The sequence below is a fragment of the Arachis stenosperma genome, chromosome 8 (genome assembly GCF_014773155.1).
Source record: "Arachis stenosperma cultivar V10309 chromosome 8, arast.V10309.gnm1.PFL2, whole genome shotgun sequence".
Taxonomy (NCBI): domain Eukaryota; kingdom Viridiplantae; phylum Streptophyta; class Magnoliopsida; order Fabales; family Fabaceae; genus Arachis; species Arachis stenosperma.
In genome coordinates, this window is record NC_080384.1 from 30,813,424 (window position 1) to 30,837,677 (window position 24,254).

General features: G+C 31.9%; 2 protein-coding genes across 5 annotated transcripts; one reads left to right on the plus strand and one right to left on the minus strand.

Annotated features, from left to right (window-relative positions):
- Nucleotides 1–2,786: 2,786 nt before the first annotated feature.
- Nucleotides 2,787–9,470, minus strand: LOC130944729 (transcription factor TGA9). The gene is made up of 12 exons (XM_057873219.1): nucleotides 9,308–9,470; nucleotides 9,134–9,222; nucleotides 8,607–8,689; nucleotides 8,239–8,457; nucleotides 7,304–7,348; nucleotides 7,084–7,143; nucleotides 6,852–6,929; nucleotides 6,688–6,733; nucleotides 5,373–5,644; nucleotides 5,069–5,290; nucleotides 3,421–3,563; nucleotides 2,787–3,244 (listed from the first exon to the last, which is right to left on the minus strand). The coding sequence occupies exons 1-12, from the start codon at nucleotides 9,436–9,438 to the stop codon at nucleotides 3,151–3,153; spliced, it is 1,482 nt and encodes a 493-aa protein (XP_057729202.1). The 5' UTR covers nucleotides 9,439–9,470; the 3' UTR covers nucleotides 2,787–3,150.
- Nucleotides 9,471–21,579: 12,109 nt separating this feature from the next.
- On the plus strand, nucleotides 21,580–24,254 carry LOC130944730 (myb-related protein 2). Of its 4 annotated transcripts, none has more exons than XM_057873220.1 (7): nucleotides 21,580–21,777; nucleotides 21,859–22,065; nucleotides 22,164–22,240; nucleotides 22,631–22,688; nucleotides 22,774–22,870; nucleotides 22,981–23,053; nucleotides 23,213–24,254. In XM_057873220.1, exons 2-7 carry the CDS (start codon nucleotides 21,864–21,866, stop codon nucleotides 23,972–23,974), a joined length of 1,269 nt encoding a protein of 422 aa, XP_057729203.1. In that variant the 5' UTR covers nucleotides 21,580–21,777; nucleotides 21,859–21,863; the 3' UTR covers nucleotides 23,975–24,254. The 4 variants fall into 4 exon arrangements, with proteins under 4 accessions (XP_057729203.1, XP_057729204.1, XP_057729205.1 ...); XM_057873221.1 differs by having other exon boundaries at nucleotides 22,777–22,870; XM_057873222.1 differs by having other exon boundaries at nucleotides 22,984–23,053; nucleotides 23,213–24,253.

The window sequence follows — 24,254 nt, forward strand, 5'->3', positions numbered from 1 at the left end:
TTTAGGAAATTTATTAGATGATTATTCACGTAAAAATATTTTTGTATAAAAATATTGAGTTAAAAACTGTTAAATTATTTAATATATGTGATTAATTTATTTAATATGCATTATCATCTAAATTATTATTTTCATATGAAAATATATTCATAAAATTTTACATAAAGTGAGAGAGAATTTTGAACGGAAAATATTAGAGCAACAAATAAGTAAGTTTCTTTATTTTATTGAGAATTAGAAGAATATATAGGCGATAGTGGATTAGATTTGATTAGATTAACACATACCTAATCTAGACGCCCTTATGTAACTTGAGCTAAATTGGACGTAGAAAAATAAATCAAGTTGTTAGTAGCATGCAATATCAAATTGGACGGTTAATTAAATAAGCACGCCGACAATGACATATATCGCTATCTCCCTATTATTTTATTTCTATAGTTCATAATGGATCCTAAAGTAATTAATAATCATGCATGATACATGGCCACAAAAGCCAAACTTAGTCTTATAGATACATAATTATTCTTCTTTTTTTCAGGGATTGATTCTTCAAAGATTGTCAAATATTTTTTAGCTAATATTTAATACAATTTTTTTATTATTTATCAACGAAGAAAGAAGCTACTACATGCAATATTTATTTGTATATCAATATAGTAGAAACTCAAATAAATAATAATTATTTATCTCTTTCATTACGTACCGATTTAAGTATCATATCCATAAAAGTAACCTGGCAACTCTCCTTTGGAATTGAATAAATTATTACGATTGGATAACTAACATTGCAAGGTAAGGAGATTAAATTAAAGAAAAGATATAATATTTACCAATAATTTAATTAAGTTTTAGGGCATGCAATGTCACCCAACTTCCTAATACACTAAAGTGGACCTTCACTGGAAATTCTTAAATGATTGAATATGTGGCTACCAGCAAATTCAATGTGACGTGGTTAATAATAAACAATATAATAGAATCCCAGCCGTGTAACAATATAGTGCAATAACACTCTAAATTAAAGTGTGTTTTGTCCATATAAGTAATTATTATTTAAAATTAATTTTGATAATATTTAAAATTGTATAAAGACAAAAGAGATAAAACTATTCCTTTATTTAAATAATAAATATAAAAGGTATTAATAAAGTCGTTGAGCTAATGCTTCAATTTTTCGACCTATAGTAATAAATTCATTTAGTTTTCTTGCTTCTTTAGGCAGCACGCACGTACATAGGTGATGTGTGATGCTTTTACGTTTTGGTTTGACGATTTAATAAGATGAATCGACATAATTTCGTTCAACTTCATTTGTTTCTCAAATCCATGCATGTGTGACTACAGTACTAGATATTCATATTCATGATCACGTAACCTATGTATGTTATTTGCACGTAAAATTAATTAGCATACTTACTAGTTGAGAATCTCTATATATATCTACCATGTAATGTCTCAACTTTGCTACATTTTTGTCCGCAATGCAAGATGGTATTAATTTGAGAAATAATTCTAGAAATCAGAATCATACCATGCATACATTTTATAAAACAATAATACTAACTAGTTTTTTGTTTTTTTTAATTAAATATCTGATACCTCCCCCTATTTACGTGGCATTAATTAGTGATGCATGCATCTGTAACAAAATACACACACCCTTGTGTCTTCAACTCTTCATATTCAACAAATACAAACAAAAATATCAACTGAACATTTACATTTTCAACACCCGCAAACGTAGGCATACAACCAAAATTCATTCCCTCTTCCTTTTCTTTCTTTCTTTCATCCATTTTTTTCTCTCTTTTTCTTTAAAAAAAAATTCATAAATTAAATTTCTGTATATTAAATCAACTATTAAAATTAGTTACTATGTATTTTATATATAAATATATGTATTATTTAACTCATCTACTAGTTCCATTTTTTTCTCTCTTTTTCTTTAAAAAAAAATTCATAAATTAAATTTCTGTATATTAAATCAACTATTAAAATTAGTTACTATGTATTTATATATAAATATATGTATTATTTAACTCATCTACTAGTAATTAATTTTAGTAGCTAATTTTAATATTCTCCTAATATAATTGATTAAAATAATACATTTTTTCATGATAGAATTTCATAGCATTATAACCTAAAGGTCTAGAATTTGATATTTGTTGACTTTAAAAAAAAAGAATCATAAGGCCAATAACCAAAAAAAAAAAAATTTTGCAAAAACTCATGCAAATCCTTGTATGAGAGGACGTGTATATTTGAACATTGCTAACAACATCATTTTTAGGATTATGTATAATTGAAGTTTTTTTTTTACTAAACACACAATACAAAAGCTAAGTATTTAAACAAGACTCATATATAACGACTTCAATTAATTATTGAAGGAAGAAAAAACAAGAAGAGTGTTCTTTTTAGGTTTTTAGGCTACAGAGGCACCCAAATTATACATAGTAGCCACCACAATAAGACAATCCTCTTTTTCTTTCCCATTGTCTCCTATGCATTATAGAAATATAGAATACTATATATTGATCCACCACTTGCAATCACAGCCACTACTTTTCCATGCAAATGCAACAACCTTCTCTATCTATTTTCTTCCCCCAATTTGTGCCATCCTTCCGAGTGTTTGAAAAGCCATTAAATAAGATATGGGTGATACATACATATATAGCACATAATAATAATAATAATATATTTCATATATTTAATTAATACTAAAAGTTAGAAGAAAAAGGAAGCAACTAGCTATGGATATGAGATAGGATCAATAATACTTTTTAATGGATCCACTTTATGTATATGACCTCAAATTAAAGCACCTTTTCATTTTCATGAACTTTTTTTTTTCACTCTAATTCTATGTAGCTACTAAAGTTGCTCCCTCATCTTTCACATAAAATAAATAAACTCGATTTACATTTACATTAAAATTAAAATATAAAGACACAAATGCACGCATGGGCGCAGAAGAGAAGATTGAAAGAGAGAAAAATAAATAAATATTTATATTATATATAGATATATTCTCTTCTAGTAGATGATGATGATGATGATGACACGTTCATTCTAAAGCAGCCCTAAAAGGAAATACCCCACTTGTAATTAACAGCAGCTTTTAGGCCATGCATGGATCCATTAGAAGCTGGGGAAGTGATTCTGATGATGAGAAGGATGCACCATTTGCAAGTCAGTGGTTGTTTGGCATGAGTTATCATCGCTCATCAACGTCCTATTTAGAAATGAAACGAATAAGATAAATGGTGAAGACTCACTTACACTTGTCTTTATATGAAATTATTAGTAGTTAACATGTTTGACTAAATTACTATTTAACCATTCTCAACTATCAATTTCACATGAAATTAACTGTACGGTGAGTTTATAAGAAAAGAATCGATAACATACTCTCGTGGTCTTGATGTCCAAAGAGAACTAAGGGCGCGAAGGCGTCCATAATATTCTCCAATGACAATAAAACACCGTGCTGCTTGACGAACTGTTAGTAACCGACATAATTGATGAAGTGTTTGCTGCCTCAAATTATCAGCCTTGCACACACAAATAAATCATGTTTAAAAGAAAAAGTTAATTGTGTAGCTAGAAATTAAAATAGGTATGTTCTAGACATAGAAAATATTCGTCTTATTCGATAATATTATTAGTAGAATTAAGATATAATTGCACATGGTTTCAAAGCGGTTGAAAACCGCTAAGATTGTCTTGGCTATTATATAAACTTGCATTGGACGGTTACTAGTCATGGAATAAAATAATATATATTCTACCTAGGGTTTGTTTATGATGAGATTAATGATTATGGATATTTATCTAGCCCCATCACTTTCTGAAACCAACTCCCGAGTGATACATTTTAATTAAGATGTTATATTAGAAGCTAAGCGTAATAAGTATACATCCCAATGGATAATCATAAACCCTAGTAGTGAAGGCAATTTGTCAAGCTCGTTACCAATTTACACTAAGAAGAAAAACAAAAGAAAGCAACACCTACTGTGTGTCATTATTAAGAAAAATGAAGAAGAACAAAAAACAAAAAAAGAGAAAAGGAAATCAATCATATTCTCAAGCAAAATCAAGATGATGAAATGATGGAGAAATGTTAGCTATGTAGTAATAGGTGGTAGGGATAAGGGACACAAATTTGCGGCGCAAAATGTGCACGGAGCCAATGAATGAGCAGAAAAAAAAAATACAAAATAATGGATTAGAAAGTTACGTATCAACTGATGTTATCATCTGTTACTGGAAAATGATATTCTCAAATGATTTTGTAAAATCTAATGTCACACTATATAAAATTTAAGTAGGAATAAAAAAATATCCGAAAAAAATCTTATGAAATTATATGGTAGAAATTCGATTTCTATTTACGAGTCATCTAGTTTAATTTTTATATTTTAACAAATTCATTAAAAATTTGTATATTTATCATAAAAACTTTCTCACTTAATATACTCTATCTCTATCAAAAGTGCCATAATAATTGTCTTAATTGTCGAAAAGTCAAATAGAAGAGAAATTAAAGATATAAAAACCCGTTCCCGGACCCTTTGGCATCCAATTTCATCAACAACTATAGAGTTTATCAACCAATTAACATTTGTAACCTCATATTAGAAGTCACGTATGCATTCAAATCTTGTTTTGAAAATCATTAGTCAAACTAAAAATGGCGACAAAAACATATGTCACCTGAGGCTTCACTTCACCAAATCTAGTAGTAAAAGATAAATTAATAAACGAAAAATAATCAATAATCAATAGTTATCAAAATTTATTATTTTTAGATATACATTTAATTTTTTTAATTTAATAATATAATATATTTTTAACTGATAATATTAGAGAGAAAAACATCTTATTTAGTATTTATTAATAGTTATAAATTATTACTAAAAATTAAATAAGACAAATTATGATTATTTTTTATTAATATTTTTTTAACTAAATATTTTAGATTTTTAACTCTTAAACATTAATGATTTAAAAATAATAAATTGTGCTATTACTTGTAATTAAATTGTTTAATTACCTGGCGAACAAAGCCTTCAAGATTGGCAAGCTTGCCCATGGCAACAACCATCTGTTGGACGCCGTCGACAATGGGGCCGCCGGCGATGGTGTCGACGAGAGACTGCTGGAGCTGGTCAAGGCCTTGAGAGAGAGCGTCCTCCGCTTGCTGTGAGGAATGGCGCAGGCCATACATTCCCATTATCTGTTGCTCCGCCAGTGGCTCCAACTGTTGTATCAACATCTGTTTACAAACAGTAAGCAGTTAATCTCAACATTAATCCCAATTTGAACCCTAGCTAGCTTAATTGAAATGCTATATTAACCGTGATGAGGTCGGAGGGCTTGAAACCACCGATCCAGAGGAAGCAGCGTTCAGCTTGGGAGGTCCACATGCCATTGATGAGATGGAAAACATCTGATTTCGCTGCCACACTCTTCAGCCTGAACAGCTCATCGTAATGGGACAAATATCCATCCACTATCCCTCTCATTTCCCCCTCCGACACCGCCGCCTGCACCCCGTTCCGGAGCTCCCCCATCAGCCGCTGCTCTTCCTCCAACCACCTTCCGTATTCCAGGTCAAACATCGCACCTCCTGCATGCATATGCGTCCAATAACCACATCTTACATTATTAACCCTAATTCATTCATTCATTCATTATTATTATTATATTTAGTGCCGGTTCAAATTTGGATTGGTTTTTATTAATTATTATTTAATAATAATGTAGCTATATGTGTATATTATAAGTATTAAAATGTTTGGTTGATTTGGTGACTGGTGCAATGTGGCTACCACTGAAATTGACCCACCACCACCATTTTTATTCCTTCTCATTAAATAAATAATAATGGATTCGTTGTATGATATACTACATACAAGAAATTTAATTTAATTTTAATAGACTTAACATCGTGAGAAAATTATTTATATAATCAACCAAAATATTGTGTTATTTAATTTTATCAGTTTAAATTTCAGAGATAATGTGTTTACTTTTTCTCATTTTTATTTGTTGGTTAACTTTTTTTAATTTTCTTCTCAAAAGCCTAATAAAAAGTATCATATAAAGAGCACAGTATCTTAATGGAATGATTCTGTGAAAAGCTAAAGTATATAAAGTAGACTTTACATATATCATATATGTTAAGAAAAGGTCTTACAGTTCATCAAATATATATATATATATATATATATATATATATATATATTATATGCATGATCTAATCTATAAATTCTGGCCCACGATTGTTTCTATCATGTAGTTTAGTCTGTCATTATATAATTCAGATTCAAACAGAATTAGCCATAGGTGTTGGTCAAACTCAAGAGACTTCTCTTAAAAAATTAGCTTTCAATATCAAAATTTGACTTTTTATTTGGTATTCCAAGAATTTATACTTCACAAGAAAAGAAAAAAGATATATATTACAAGTAAATAAGGATTCACACAGCAACCATAGTTTCTTATTCCTATGTGTCAGCACTGAGTAATAGCTTCAAGTGTAAAAAGAATACTACAAACCAAAGTTTCAGCTACTTATTTATGAATTCCCATTTTAAAAAATTATTATAACATGAAACTGCACTTCAACATTATTTTTTTTCAAAGAAATAAGAATTGGTAAAAACTCACCAGAGCTTAGATTGCCTCCAACACCACCACAATCCATGAATAGTCCCTATTAAATTGAAGAGCTCAAATAGTGAAAACACACATATACAAAAAGAGAACTTTATAATTTATATAGTATAACATAATAATTGATGAAAATATATTTTAATATATGAGTTTAGAACCTGAGAACGAGCCCTTTGAAGGTCTTGTTCAAGTTGTGTAAGCTTTAATCTACTTGACTCTAATTGCTGCACATAAGCCTGCAACATAGACAGCAAGAAAAATGCACTTATTATTCATTTTTATTAACATCCAATCATTTTTTGTCACCATTTTACAATATATGCTATGCTTTAATCTTATCTCTTAACAACTATTTTTGAATTTGTGCAACCATATAATAATAGAACAAACCTTTTTCCTTAGACGGCTTTTTCTTGCTGCCTCTCTGTTTTGAGCCAAACGTCTCAATGTCTGATAAGAAAAATAATATAGAAAAAAATATAAATGTAAAAGAAGTTAACATAGCTTCAATAATGCAGAAACTATATTATAAAATATAATAGAGAAGGAGATATAGATACAAAAAAAGGTCTATGGAAAAATAATAATCTATGCTTTCATATTCAAACACCTTTGCATCAAGTGGTTTCTCTGATGTGGAACCAGCTCCCTTCCTCTGCAACTCAAGGGGAGAAAAAAGTTATTTGAAACAGATTGATTATTGCAGAATAAACAAGAAAAAAAACTTATTTGAAACAAAAATTTATTTTTGCTAAAAACAATCAGTGTAGAATTTGGGACTAGAAAATCAGAACAAAAATGTTTCCATAGCAGAAGCTTCTTGGTATAAAAGAGGGAGGGAAATGAATACAAGTTTAGAACATGTTTAGGTAGCTAAGCTATTAAAGGGTGCTACAATTTTTTTCAATCCGAAATGAAAAAGAAAAGACAAATATGATTATATTTTCTCACAGAATTTCTAGGAAGAGTTTCTGAATGCTGATCAAGTCCCTTAGACCATTTCTCTTGAGGCATGCAATAATCAATATGATAAGGGTAGCAAAAGGGATCATTTTCAGCCATTGTTTTTTGTGGCTTAGAACTTGAGTAGGAGAAGAAGAAGAAGAAGAAGAATGAGAAGAAGAAGAGGATAGTAAACTTGGTAGGACACCGGGTTTAAAATGAGAAAACTTTGATACTTGATAAGTACTGAAAAGATTCTCCCTTTGTTTGTTTGTTTGTTTGTCAGTACTTTGTACACATCCATCCCTCTCTATTTCTCTCTCTCTTTCTCCATCATATTTCATGTCAGAATATATTCATCAGAAAATCCTTCAGGAATCAGGAAAACTCTGAGTTCTTTTGATTTTCCGATACATGTTGGGATCTGTGCTGTTCTATGTGAAGATAAGAGAGAGAGAGAGGGACTGATGTGGAACAGTAATAATTGCATCAAGTTTGAACTTTCCCTGAGATTTTGGGATATGGAAAAGAGTGAAACTGAGAGATTAAACAGTTGAGAAACAGTGTTGGTTTTGTGAAGATCAGAGTAAGCTAATAAGCTACCTTTTCATGAGGTGATTTGGCTTGTGATTGATTCTGTGGTGATGAAGAAGGGCCTACTATTCTTGAGGCATCATGATGATCATGTTGAAGCTGGTGCTGATGATCTAAAGAAGAAGGTGTTGTTGCCTTTTTACTCATTGGAGATTCTGCTTCGAAGGGTGGCTCAGTTTTTGTTGAAAGTGCTGAATCAGTGCTTTCTCCTCCTGATTTTGAACCTCCCTAATTGCAAAGATTTAATTTTGATGAGCATGATTCAAACCCAACATGATTAATATTAATATTATTATTGTTTGAACTTGTTACTTGTAAGCATAAGAAACTTTATATTAATAATTTTGAATGGTCAAAGATGAGAGTAGTACTAGTACCCTTGAGGTTTGGTGAAATCTGATTGGCCATGAAGGGAACATTTCTAGTGTAGCTGCAGGTCTGGGTGCTGTTGTGAATAAAGCTGCAAGAATCACAAAAGTAAAATCTGAGAGGATCACCAAACCATAAAGGACTATTGAAGCCTATACCAAAATAAATAATATCATAGAAAAAGAGATGAGAAATGAGGAACCTAATCCTCCTCCTTTTGCAGCAGTTATGGAGTCAGTAGAAAAAATAAAGAAAGAAAGAAAATCATGCAAGGAGGGTGAGCCTTTCTAAGATTGTAAGCCCACGCCATCATAGCCTATTGCCTCAGAATCATTATGGTATTGGAAATGGTAACACTCTTTTCTCTCTTTTCTTCTCTTTCTCTCTTAGCTTCTCTCCCCAATAACTCTGCATTATTATCATTATTTCTTTTCTTTTTGACACATTCAAACCTTCTTGAATTCTTCTTCTCCTCCTTCTTATGCTTATTATCTAACGTCACAAAAAACAAAACACAGAAAGGGGAAAACATTACGTGCTTTGCCTTCATCATTTCTTGCCTTTACTCCTTGCAGCACTATTGCCTCTTCCAACTCTCCAAAGTTAAAAGCATGTCCTTCATTACTATCAAACAAAAACATTATTATTAAACTAATTATTTCTAATTAACATCAGATCATATTATAGCATAAGGGAGAACTTTAATTACATTAAGGTTGATGGATTAGCAGTATTAATTCCATGAAGAACACCATAAGAAGGGACATGGTGATGGTGGTGAGTTGAAGGCCCTGCCTCAGATAAACCAAGTCCTCCTCCTATTATTCTCTGGCTCCCCATGCATGCAACAACTCTTTTAGCTTCCTTACTCCATTCTCTTCTTCCCTGAAATAATATTTAGCATCATTCTAGTATCAATAAATATGTAAAAAGAAAAAAAGTGGTACATATTTATATATGGTCTAAACTTATATATATCTATGTGTTTACCTCTCTCCTATACTATAGGTGATGATATCTAATATCTAAGTTTGTATTTGTAAGTTGCCTCAATAAGAGGGTCAAGTCTTTGTCTCAGATATGATGATATATCCTCTAACTCATAGCAAGTAGCACCCTTTTTTCCTTTTATCTTTCATGGGCTTGTGTCTTTGTCTCTGTCTCTATCTCTTTCTTTTTTTTTCTTTACTACTTCTCTATGAAGAAACCTGGTTGATTATTGATTAAATGTCTTTGGCTTGCTTTGCCACTCTCTCTAACTTGAAATCATATTTCATTTCATTTTGAAGAAAAAATATTAATTGTGTGGTGCTTGCTTAACATACTGTCCCAGCAAACATGTCTCTAGCCCTTGTGGGCCTTCAAAGGTGGCTCAAATAAAAATTATATAGAAAATAAAAATCTAAAAAATTTAATTAAAAAAAATGGAAATTGGACATGTGGGTTCTTGTGAAGGAAGGCACTAGAATCAGTGAGTCCTACTCCATTCTCTCTCTCTTGTAACCGCCTGTGTTTTCTTATTGGTTCCCTTTGTGGGTCTCTTCAGGGCAATATGTACTTAAAAACAAATATGACTCTTGTATTTTTCAAATGCCTAGTGGGAACACAATAAATTCTGCAATGAGATAGATTAATTAAGTTTGATGAGACTTTGTTTTTTCTTTAGTATTTACTTTCCCATCAAAATATGGCCCCAAAAAAAGGGTGAAAAAGAAAGGTCAATCTTTGATAATTGATATCCTTTTAAACCTAGGAGGACATTGGATTATTATTTCACTTTTTACAATTTAAGTTTTGTGTAAAAAAATATATAATTTAAGTTTTTAATATATTTATTAACAAATAAAAAAAATTTACTACTAATATATAACAACTTTAACATGTGTTGATAAAGTTTTGGTACTATAATGCCATGCCATTTCATTTCAACCAAAACATTATATTATTAGTATAATCTTTTGTTCATAAGCATATAGCATATTAGCAACCACTTTGTGTATTTAATCCCAGGTCTGAGATGGATTTGTTTGGTGTTATACTTCTTTGTTGATGAGTCAACATCCATTCCCTGTCACCACCTAAAACCATACCTCGTTAAGATTCCTTTCTACTTATAGAAATTGGAAAATCTGTTTCAGACCAATATAGTACTCATTGGTAATCATGAATTACTTGCTGCAACTTCATCTCATTTTTATGTTGTGCTCACAAATCCACCATTTAGATATATCTACAACTCTCTCTTTGACTATAATATGAGGAAATGGTCAGACAAATTTGTCTCTCAAAAATTATCTATTTTTTAAATTAATTTTTGAAAATTCTTTTTAATAAAATTTAGTTTCAAAAATTTTAAGTTGATCATATTAGTTTTTTTATTATTTTCGTTATTCATGACATTAAAGTTTGTTGATATAATATATTAAATGATATCATAATATATATTTAATAGTCTTAATTAACTGCTAAGATAACAAATTTATGCAATTAGATGAAATCAACTCTAAATTGAGGATATAAATATATTATGTTAGCAGTTAATTAGGACATAACTAAATATATGTGTTATTAATATGGTATTATTTAACGTATTACATCAATAAATTTTGACATTATTAACAATAAAAATAACAAAAAAATTAATTTGACTAATTTAAAAATTTTAAAGCACAAATTTAATTAAAAAAGACTTTTGATAGTTTAGAAAACGAATGATATTTCATAAACAATTCTGACCATTTACTCATTAAGGTATTTTAAGCTAATATTTTTTATTAATCATTATTAGATGTAGTAGTGTAAATTCTAGCAATAATATATCAATATAGAATATATTATAGTGATAATTATATTCAAATAATATTATTGGTCAAACTATTGTATAATAAGTTAATAACCTTATCTACTAACCTTCGAAATTTAAAAGTACCCTAGAGAGAAGGACGTTATGACTTGAGGGTACATATATACTTATTAGGCAGAAGAGATGCATACTTTAAGTATTTATTTCCACACTTTCATGGTCTATTACTCTATTACATATTAAAATGGAATGGGGCCAACATTATTGAGCACATAAATATATTAAGCAATATATGTCTATGTAGATAAAGAAGAGACAAAGAGATAGAGAGAGATATGAGAGAGACTTTTATTGGTAATGGACCCATGAACTATTTTCATAATAAAGAGGGTAAATTAAAAGCATATATTATATCTTGTGCTCATCTAATACCTTTTATGCACTCCTACCAATTATTCCTCTATGATGCCAATCATAGGTCTTAAAAAAAAAAGGTGGTTTGGTTCAAAACATAAAAACCCTCCTTGTGGATTAGGTCAATATGTATTTTTAAGTACATACATGGCTTTTGTTCCCAAAATACCTTACAGCTTCTTCATGTGGAAATGTTTATTTTTGACAACTTCTTAAGACAACTATAGATCATTCCATTCCACGAATCTATCACACTTCCTTGAGCCGTAATTATTTCAACTCCATTGTAGAAAGGTGATTGGTCCGAATCAAAATCATGTAATTAATTATTATTTTGTTGATTATGTTTGAACTATGTATATTGTATGCTAAGTCCCGTTACTTGTCGTCTAAGCAAGTAACAAAAATAGCATATTTTATTTTTATTATAACATATTGTTGTACGTCCTATCTAGTAGCTAGGGCAATTTGCATCTTGGTCTAAATATGAATCAAGAATAATGTTGAGCAAGACTGTGACCATTGTCTTTCATTCATTGGTGGTGAAATGGCCATTTGCATATATCAACCAGAGATGTCATTTGTGGTGGGAATATATATACATATATATGTCGACAAAAATCATGGCTTACAATGATTGGCAATGGACCCTAGCTAGAGACTATAGAAAATTGTATATTTTGTATTGATCCCTTTTATATATTTGGTAATATGTTAAAATCACTCAATCAAACCTACAAATTTATACGTCACAAAATGTGGAGAATAATGAACAAGAAATATTGAACCGGTGACCCCTCCCCCCCATTAGTGTTCCTCAAATTGCTTAATCTTTTTATATACATAATTTTAATTTACTGTGTGTGTAAAATATGTGTGTGTAAAATAAGTTTATATGTGTATTTAATTATATATTGTCACGCTAGAAAAATAATTACTTTTATATTAACTACGTGAATAATCATCCTAAAAAAAACGAATATAATTATACAACTATATAAAACGTTTTACATCGTCAATCTATCAAAATTAAACAGCCACTGGTAGAAGTTCAATAACAAGAGACTTAAATAGTATACATCCATTTCTAGTTCAAAATTGCTGTCAATTGCACAGAAAGAAGAACTATAGAAAACATAACCCTTTTTTTTTAAATATATATAATTTGGGTCGTGAAGATGAAGTTCAGTTTGGCTACACAAATGGTTTACCTAAGAATACCCTACTCTTTTTGTGGTATGGGACATAGAGGTTCAAAGCCCAATAAGATAAAGGCATTATTACACTACTTTAGCAACCGAGCCTATGCAATATGGGAGGGAGAAGCCTTCAGAATCGGCTTGGATCAGAATCTGCCCCATACTCCTTTTTGTTGCTTATCAAAATCTGCTTTAGTTTTTTTCTTCTTTATATTTTTATTCAAATTTGTTAACAGAGTCCATACCCAAAATAAAAATAAAAAAAAAACAAGAGCAAAACTTTGATACCAGAAGGACAGCCAAATTGTACTACTTGGACTCAGCGTTGTAATCTACTAATCTTAAAAGGTTAATTAAATTTGTAATTATAATTTATAAACTCTAAACCCTAACTCCTAAATCAGGAGTTTATGCAAAACAAGAGGAAAATCATGCACAGATAAGACATGTAGTGGTTACCTAAGCTTGAAGGGTAGGAATTTTATATATACACCCAAAAAAACAAAAGAAGGATCTTAGATCCACGACCGGACGACTGGCCAGAGTATGTACATGTGTGGTTCTGTGCGTGCGCATGAACATGCACGTGTGTTGGATACTGGAGGATGATCTTGAATTCTGAATCTTATCATCATCCATCCATGGCGGAGGTAAGGCAGGAGCTCAATATGCTGCATGATAAGATGAGGATGCAAGTTGTGCCAAAGAAGGAGCAGCCCCACCTGCAGTTATGCAAAAAGAAACTGTTACCAGGAGCAGCCCCACCAGAAGTTATGCAACATGATATATATATATATATATATATATATACACACACACACACACATAAAGCTTTTTACTCAATTCTCACAACTACTGTCCAGAACATAAAGCTTGTTACTCAAATCACCAACAATCAAATGTTTCTTCACTTTTGATCAGATATTCTTGTGTTCATGTGAAACTTTCCTTACAAACTCAAATGTGGCTCAACCTTGAACCGATACCAAAGGACTGTGTAAGAATATATTAATCATGCTAAACAATCATCAAGAAAATTACCTGCGAGTCCTGCACAGGCAGAAGAGAACACTATCACAGGTGGTGCTTGAATTGGAGAGAGGTCTATGTCAGTACCATGTTATCAACTTCTAACCGGAGTATGAAAGCATAAGGTACAATCCTAGGAATCTTTCTCCACCACATAAGTAAAAGCAAAATGACACTTCAATACCTATGAAAAGTGAATTTTATATACTCCAATGTTCAAATGATGAGAGATAAAAACAATAAGAACCAAACTGCAAAATATATCATGCTGCAAAGATTGAACAGTTACGAATTGCAAAATCACACTAAGAGGAAATGGATCCAGCAAGAGGATAATTTTGGCCCGGTCGGAGTTCACTGTTAATTAAAACGCATGAAGATCTTCCTGGGAAAGCAACCAATGTTATCTACATTCAAACAGGACCGATCCAAATTGGAAACATTAATGATGGTACAAATTAGAAATGATAATAATGGACAAGATTGTGTAGACAGTAGACAGCATCTTTAGAGGCTCTGAAAACTAAAATAAAAATGCCTCAACAGAAATGTTTCAAAGGTGGTGAGTCAGAAAGCAACTTTTAGAAAGGCTAACTACAGAAAATAACAAAAGCTTAACCCTCCCAACACATTATCCTGTCCCCTCTGGTCTGTGAATATCAAATACCTACCTAATACAAAGATTTAGTCATTGACAAGCATTATGTATGCAGTAGTCATGAAAGGAATGAACTGAAACTCACAATAAGTTCTTCTATTTCACAGTTGATTTATGATTCTCTTGCTAATTAAAAAGAATGATCAAAGTCAACTTACTTACATTTAAAGTGGCAATGTGATTCTATAGGTCAAGGGGAGGAAACAAGAGCAGCTAGGTCAGCCATTGTTCCATTGATGCCAAAGAGAAAGTTTGCGGGGCACCTCTTAAGCGTACGGAGGCACCACAATCATGCAAGAATAGTTTAAAATTTAAATACCCCAGAAAACTCTTAAGTTAAATGAATTGAAGTCCCCATTCTAGTTTATAAGACGAGTTTTATGATTCAAAATTGTCTAAACTTCCCGAGTTTAGGTGAACTCTCAAGTTTGATTGCTTTTCCCTAAAAGAATTATTTTAGGGGCCAACAGCTTTGCTTCGTACACTAAGTCGTTAATAAAAAAACGAACCACTTTGCCATGATGGGATGAAAATATGAAGAAATCACAGATTCTTAGCGAGGATATCTTCATGATTTTGAATTAAGAGAACATGTATCTTTTAATGGTTGTATTTTTAAGTAGATCATGTTGCTCTTAAAACATGCAAAAGAATATTACCAATTGTTTAGTATTCTTAATTTTAAGAGTTCTATACCATAGATATAACATCTTCAAAGATTTAGAAACAGGGAAAACCGGAGCTGAACAAAAAGGAAAAGTAAAGAAAAAGTAAATATATAAAAAAGAGAACTAAAAAAAGCTATAGATGCATTTGGTTTGTGTTTTCATTTTCTTTTTTTATTTCTAGTATTTTCAAATCCTGTTCTGTTTCCACTTTTTATTTTCTCTTTTTTCTTCGCAAAATTCTGAAAACAAAAAATATTAAAAATAAAAATAGAAAATAAAAGCATAAACTAAACGCATGAAAAGGAAACTCAAGAGTGGAAATAAAAGGTAATGAACTTACACCAATGAGAAAATGCAAGCACATAGGTCCCCCAAAACTGCATTAGAGAAGCATCAAAGTGCTTTCGATAAATAGAAGCATTTGATACATGAAACTTGTAATCTTTTTCAGTGGATGGAATGGAACATTTAGCATACTCTTATGAGAAAATGAGCAAACCTACAAGTTTATTATTTAAAATTAAAACTCTAGCCTATTACTATGAAAATTACAGCTTTCCGAATGGAAGTGGTGCTATTTCCATAATTACAAGTAAATCAAACTTTGAGAATCTCTCAACCCCAATCTATGTCCCCACTGAACCTTAAATGTAATGCATCTTAATAGCCACAAAGACCTAAGCATTACACATGCGTGTTATTCCATCACAGCCAAGCTCATATATGCAATTCCTCTTTTATGATTTTTAGGTTTTAAAAAAAAAGCTAACATGTCTAGTGAGACAAACATACATGCACAATATAGATGTGATAAGAAAAATCAGTCCCCAAAGGATGGGAAAAAAAGCATACCATTGATGTATCCATAAAATGCACTTGTAGTGGCACCAATAGCATAACCAATCTGCGCAACATTAAAACCCACGAACAAAGATTACAACTTTAAAACACCCATATAATTAAAATAGTAAAATTCAATTTTGATGGCAGGGGATTGCATCCTACACTACACACAATATTTCTTCCCATTTTATTTATTTTATTTACCATACAAAAGCTATCCCTGATGAAAGGGAGAACAGTCCAATGAGTAGTTTCCTGAAGAAAACAAAAAGAAGGTGAGAATAAAAAGCACATGCAATGTTTGATGAAAAAGAAAGAGAAAGTGTTATAAGAATCCTCAGTACTGAGTAGCATAATAGGATAAGATATATACAAACGAACGAACGACGTCGTTTGAAAGCGGAGCTGCGCAGTGATGGCGGTAAGATTGGAGGGTGCCATCTGCCATGTCAGCAACAGTAACTGTGCTGCCTGCTGCGATTTTCGTGTTCGGAATCGGAGGAGACAAATCTAATGTGTGTAGTTTTAGTGTTTTACACTTTACGCTTCTAGTTCTAAGTTCTGACTTTTTTTTATTTTTTTAATCCCCTAATAATTTCTCCAAGTCCAAGGGTATAATTCAACTTTTTTGAATTACCGTAACAAACAAGATTGGAGGTTTAATCAAGAAAAAAATTGGTATTTATTTTATAATTTAATTTCTATGTACTATTAAAGACTAAAAAATTTTATATATAATTATTTTTATATAAAGTTTTTTTTCCAAGTATCTCTCAATTTGACTTGTCAAAGACTAATCCATCGCAGTACTGAGCTCTATTTAAGGGTTTTGTCGCTAGCCAATGGATTGTTGCACGCATAAGGCGAGATTCAAACTCCCGACACTTGCTTAAGCGGACTACGGACTAGTGAACTAACCACTGCTAGACCAACTCAACTTGGTTTTTATATAAAGTTTTTAATCATTTTCAAATAACAATTTTAAATATGTAAGTTTTTGTCACCTTACATGGAATATGAGTTAATGGTGGACAACAATTAATTTTTATGTCATTTATTTTTGAAATTAATTTTTGTCTAATAATAATAAAAATTAAAGTCTTTATTATTCTATGAGAAGGGAGATTTTTAAACTAAAAGCTATTTATATGTCACAATTTTTTATAAAAAAAAAATCAATAATCTAAAGATTTATTACTTCTGCCTTTCAAAGAGAAAAAGAATTAATTAAATTACTTCTTCTGTTATCACAACTATGTTCTAATTGAGAGACATTATCTATCTAATTTTCTATGATGTCATTCTGATGAGCGTCTTACATTAGTTTTTATTTTTATTTGTTTCTCAAACAAACAGATATATATTTTTCATCCATAATTTAGCTTTGGACTGCCATTGGTGGCACTCTATAACTCACCCTTTAATATAGAATCATATTCTCTTCTCTGTAGGGTATATCTGCATATCATGCATAACATTCAAGCCGGTCTCTATTGAATTAGATATCCAATCAATCAAACATAGTCATATTCAAAGATAATAATGTTCTAAATGGAAATGGAATAGATGATCAAGCTAAATAAAATTAGCTTATAAAAGTAATCATCATACCAAAATTAAATGGTTAGTAAAGTTGAGAAGAGTGCAAATGTCAACCAATTAGCCCCCATTTTTATTAGGAGAAAAGTTGAAGGGAACATCAACTACTAATCTTGTTAAACATAAATTACATCTAAACATAGCAACCTGCCAGATATGATATCATTATATCAATGCTAATTAGGACTTAACACATTCTTAATAATGATATAAAAAAAGAAGCATCTGATTGCAATAAGTATAAAGCTAGGTGGGGGAGTGAGAATCCATTTTTTGTGGCTTTTGGAGAAGAAGAATATAACTACATTCTTTACTTGAGAATATGATTTTATGGGCTTTAATAATCTGTGAGTTAAGATTCTCATGTTCTCATTCCATAAGAATCTTTGAAAACTTTCATCATTTTCCTTACTTTTTTTTTTCTCCCTCTCTTTTCCCCTCGAGGAATATCATTCCGTGGTCATTTCTCGCTTTGCATTTCTTCAACCAATGCCATCATGCATGTGGCTCAACCAAAGTTCATATTAATCAATAATCAGTACTAGTAACCGTCTCAATGATGGGTTTTGCTCATGATTGACCATCTAGACTACAATTTGATTCCCACTTGTCAAGTGCTTCTCATTTCAAAGTTTCTTCTTGCACTAACAAGTGAATCTATCTTATTGCAACATGCAGGGGGGAAAAAGCAATGAACTACATTAACTTCCTGTGTAATGTGCATTTAGGCTATAGTTTTTGAGATTTAAATGACAAATCAAAGAGTTAGTATCATTATCATGCATGTGTGTGTAATATCGCCTAGCTAAACCTAAACTTAAAAGAAGTAAATATATTTTACTGAAAATTAAAAAGAATAAAATTTATGTCCCATGTCTCAAGGTGGGACACCCCACCATGTTGGAAGATAAAGGCAATTTGGATACTCCTAAAAAGAGATAAGTAATCCATTGTTCTGTACAAAACATACTCTTTAAAGATGCCAACGACTTGAGAGTAGTAAAGTTCCCTAGAAGCATGAACATGATATCAAAGTTGATATACATATATATATACACCCTCAAACAGAATCAAAAGCATGCATGCATGCATGGTTTTGAGCCAAAAAGAGTTAAAGAAATGACTTGGACTTGTATCAACAAGGTTATCATTGTATGGTTCTGATTACAGTAAAGGCAATTAGTCTTCATCATTAAGACAATAACATCTCTAATTGCATGGTCAAAAATGATATAAAATTAATCAGACACTGCATAACTAAGACCTCGAACAACTGGTGGAAGCACAAAAAGAAGCAAGCATAAAGGTCAGTTCTCTTTATTCTCTTCCAGTAACACCCTCGATTTTATGCATCTTTTCTTTTCCATAGTCACTTGGGAGAAAACATTGAAGAACTCTTGTATTTCAGCTATGAAATAATACATTCTATACACAAAAAAGAGTAGAATTTCTTGGGCTGCATATAGAGCTATAATTGTTTCCATTGTTCTTTTTGAACGAATTTTATAAATCATGAAAGACTTGTAGCAATGCCAAAGATGACAACTTCAAAATTCAAATGGATCCTCTAGCCAAGTGGTTATACCAAGTCCATCTAAGGAGCAAGTAAGGTTCCATAAAAGGCAGAAAAAGTGGCAAATAAATCTTCATTGGCCAATTTATTCCAATCCACATGCCAGGAAACTATTTAGAAACTCAGCTTTAACTTTGCTCAAAAGTCTCTCACAGATTCGCTGGCCGCATTATATATTCTCAAAAATCAGAATCAAGAACAAGAACAGGAACATGGAGTAGAAGTGATATGAAGATACTATTCAAGGAATATTTGGCCTTTTTTTTCCTTCTAATTTTAGTGGTTTCTATAAGTTGTCTAAAAAATGTTTTATCTTAGTATGTCTTTAGCACCTGATGAATGGAGTTCAGCATATCATATTCTTTTGATAAATAGCACACTTTTGATAAACAACACTCTCTCCTTCTACAAGTGGTTTTGTGTTTATTTGACATAAAATTTATTCTATATTAGCTGTTAATCATTTAGTTGTTATATTCATGGGATTTTATTAATCACCCCATCTTACACCACTTACTCTTATTGTACAACACTAGGACATCATTATCTTTACAATTGAATAATGCAGATTTTCATGCAGTTGACACATGCATATGCATTGCCTATGGAATGCACGGTTTTAATTAAAACTGAATCAGATTCTAATGCATTTATTTCTGTTGTTTATAGTGGTTTAGCATGGTATATGCCTTGCATTTACACTTCCTAGCTATATCTCCAGATGTGCCTATCTGTTTTATTTGCATATAAAATTCAATAATTGGCCAACTAATCTACCATTTTCTGTTTCTTAAAGAGTATATCATGTAGGTCTAAATGCATGGCTCTATCCAAAGAGCATCCACTTAATGAAAAAATTCTACGTGGATAAGAACAAGTGTTCACAAAACTATAAAGTATAAAGCTGGTTACATCAGGAATGAAAAAAATGCATTGATTCATAAATGAGAATCCACTACATTAACCATGGTACAAGTCAAGGGCAATGTGGAAGGAAAGTAGTCCTATATATATTGTAATAGACTAATAGTACTGCAATTAACCGAATGCAAGTATAAAAGCAAGTACAACTCTGGCTTTCCCTTTTTCTCTTAGGTCCCTTATGCTTAGGATTCTAGAGGATGGGGCCTGTGTTTTTGTGCCAAAGAAAGAATGAGAAGTTCTGGGCCCAATTTTCTCTTATTTTAAACGGTGGGGGCTGAATAAGTACCAAACTTATTGAAGGAGACAAAACAGAACGTATTCTTATTCTATTCTTTACCTCCAAACAGTCCCAATAGGAAGCATCTTGCCACAATTTTTATATATATATATAATTTACTAACCTTCTCTTGTATCCAATGGTGCCTTAGTCAATCTTTCTTATAGTTTCACCAATAAAAACCAATTAAGATATTTATTGATGTCTTTGTCTGCAAACTTTACCGTTGATAATTCAACCACCCTGTATATCATGCTGATAAATAACTATTATCCATAATGTTCATTGAGGACTAATAAAAATGACACCAAGTTCAAGATGTGGAATAAAAAATTTATTAGACTTCTTAACTTCTAAGAATCTTCCTCTACATCAAGATATCAGATTCCCTAAACTAAGTCATATATATATATTAAACAAATTTGGGAATATGATTCCCACCTTTACTTGGAAAAAAAAACGTATAAGAATGCACATTAGGTTAAAATTTGAAGGATCAATTCTGGAACCTAATGCAGTTAGGAAAATGATAGCAGCACATCACTTTCTCTTTATACAAATTATAATTTATGAGCAATTCCTCCACAGGAAATACAGAATGTACATGGATATAGTCTGTCCAATAAAAAATTTGCAAAATTTTATTTACAAAGTTGCACTGCATAACTAAACGAAAAATGCTATAAAAAGAATCCAAAATTTTGCTAAAATGACGTGAGATATTTATTTACTCTTAACTAAGAAAGCAAGCCATTATGTATTCATCTAGCAAATATTTAAGTTTCGCATACAAAGTTTTATGTCATTGTTTTAACTAAAATGTACAGCACCATCTGAGAATGGAAAGTGGAAATAGAGAACTTAGGCCCACAAGTGAACAAAAGTAGGAAGGAATATGATATTTTCATGTCACCACACACAAGCATTTGAGTTTGTTTTTCTATTGGTTCTATCCAAGATTCCATGGGTTACTAACTCCCCACCATTTCTCAGATATAAATACCACCCCTCAGCATGCATTCCCCTAAAGAGAAGTGTGCATGCATTGGAGAAAGAAGAACAAGAACACAGATTTTACACAAAGTCTTCCACTCATTAGAATCAGAAACCAGTAAGAATAGTTGAAAATAGATCACTATCTAGTTGCATCTTCCAGAGGAAGAAAAGTGATCCAGAGAATAGAAGCCATCAGGTAAAATCCTAAATACACAACACAACTGGGCTACACAGTTGTTATTGAATATGTCAAGGTTCTAATACCTGGCTTTTTTAGGTGTGATGTATCATCCTCAAGGGAAGAACATGCACTCTTCTTCAAGAATGCCAATCCCCTCTGAGAGGCACATGTTCCTTCAAACAGGAAACGGGTCTGGTGATTCTGGACTTGTTCTCTCAACTGATGCTAAGCCACGATTGAAATGGACGCCGGATCTTCATGCCAGGTTCATAGAAGCAGTGAACCAGTTAGGTGGAGCTGACAGTGAGTATACACATAACATATCCACTTTTGGATAACTAAGTCTTGTGGAATATAGAATTTGAGGTTCACTAATGCATAGTGCAATCTTTTTATTGTAGAGGCAACTCCAAAAACAGTAATGAAACTCATGGGGATTCCAGGTCTTACTTTATATCATCTGAAGAGCCATCTGCAGGTAAAAATCATCAACAATCTGTGTTAGAACAAGACTTTAGTTTCCATCTATTGGTTGTGCAATGTTTCATTTTCATTAGTCATTGCAAGCAATTTGAATTTCAGTATCATTCATCTAAAGTTGAGAATCAAATATAGTTTTATGTTGAACAAAGTCTCTACCAATAAGATTTATAACTGAATTTTCACTTCGTTGCGTAGTAAATGCTTCTTCATTTAAGAGTTCCACACCATGTGAATCAGAAGGATGTTACAGATTGTGAAGGTTGCGGATTATTTTATTTTATTTGTTCTTTTCATATTCTCCTAAATGAAATTTTGGAATTGCCATAAATATTTTTCATCACTATTTTGGAATTGCACACCTGATCCTGTTTCCTTTTGTCATCAGAAGTACAGATTGAGCAAGAATTTGCATGGACCAAATAACACTGTAACACACAAAATCAGTAAGAGAACAATCTCTTCCATTTCATTGAATCTACTTAGAAACCAGAGAGCCTTTTTTGTTCTGAACAACAAATTTTATCTTAGCAGCAACAAATGTGGGGGCAACAACAAGTGAAAGATCACTTTCAGAGCCCAGTGGAACTCATATGAACAAGTTAAGCCTTGTCCCACAGACTAACAAGTAAGAAAAACCAATCCTTTTTTGTCACATGCTTCATGCTTGTGTAATCTAGTTTGTTATAAACATTCTACTACTCAAGGAATTTATGTTAATGATAATTGTCCTTGTAGCAGAGATTTACATATAAGTGAGGCACTGCAGATGCAAATTGAAGTGCAGAGAAGGCTAAATGAACAACTTGAGGTGAGTCGAACGCTTAACCAAAGCAAATTAACTTGGTATAAGAAAAATTTGAGGCACTAAAAACATATTTAAGCCTATAAAATTTCTTGCACATATTTCTTTGCACGACAACTCTACAAGTTTTATTGAATACTAACAATTCATTCCGGACTGGTTCAGGTACAAAGACACTTGCAGCTTCGGATAGAGGCACAAGGAAAATACCTGCAGTCTGTGCTAGAGAAAGCTCAAGAGACACTTGGTAGACAAAATTTGGGAATGGTAGGACTTGAAGCTGCTAAAGTTCAACTATCAGAGCTGGTGTCCAAGGTCTCCTCCCAGTGCTTGAACTCGGCATTTTCAGAGCTGAAGGAACTACAAGGATTTTGCCCCCAGCAACCACTAACCAACCAGCCAAATGATTGCTCAATAGATAGTTGCCTCACATCTTGTGAAGGGTCACAGAAGGAGCAAGAGATACAGAATGGTGGGATAGGTTTAAGGCACTTAAATGGCCATGGCCATGCATTCATGGAAAGAAAGGGAGGCACAGAAGCTCCTAAATGGAGTAATGAAGTGAAAAACAACACCTTTCTAGCTCCATTAGGCAAGAATTCAGAAAGAAGTAGCTATGGTGCAGAGAGAAGCAGTGGAAACTTGTCTATGAGCATTGGACTTGAAAGGGAAACTGAGAATGGAAGCAGCATGTACACTGAGAGTCACACTCACACAGATGGTGAGTTCTGGCACAGAAACAGCAATAGGACAGAACCAAAGAATGAAGCAATGGATGGAGGAAGAGGTTCCCATGATTATAGGTTGCCTCCTCCATACTTTTCAGCAGCAAGATTGGACTTAAACTCACATGGAGATAACAATGAAGCTGCAACTACAACAACAAGCTGTAAACAACTGGACTTGAACAGATTCAGTTGGAGCTGATGAGAGGCCTAACTAACTATGGATACAAACAGAGAAGAATAATGGTTCTTCAAGATTTGATTCAGCATAAGTTGGAGGATTGTAGGAACAGTGTGTTATTATTTTTCAATATCATCTGGTCTCTCTTTGAATCCAACAAGTGGCCAAATATATATTTATATGTCTTTGTTAACTGAATGAAATAAGTTGCAACATCAAAGACTAATGATTAGCTTGTAAACAGTAATGATAAAAGAGATAGCTTCAGCAGGATATAGTTTTTGTTATTTCTACCACATTC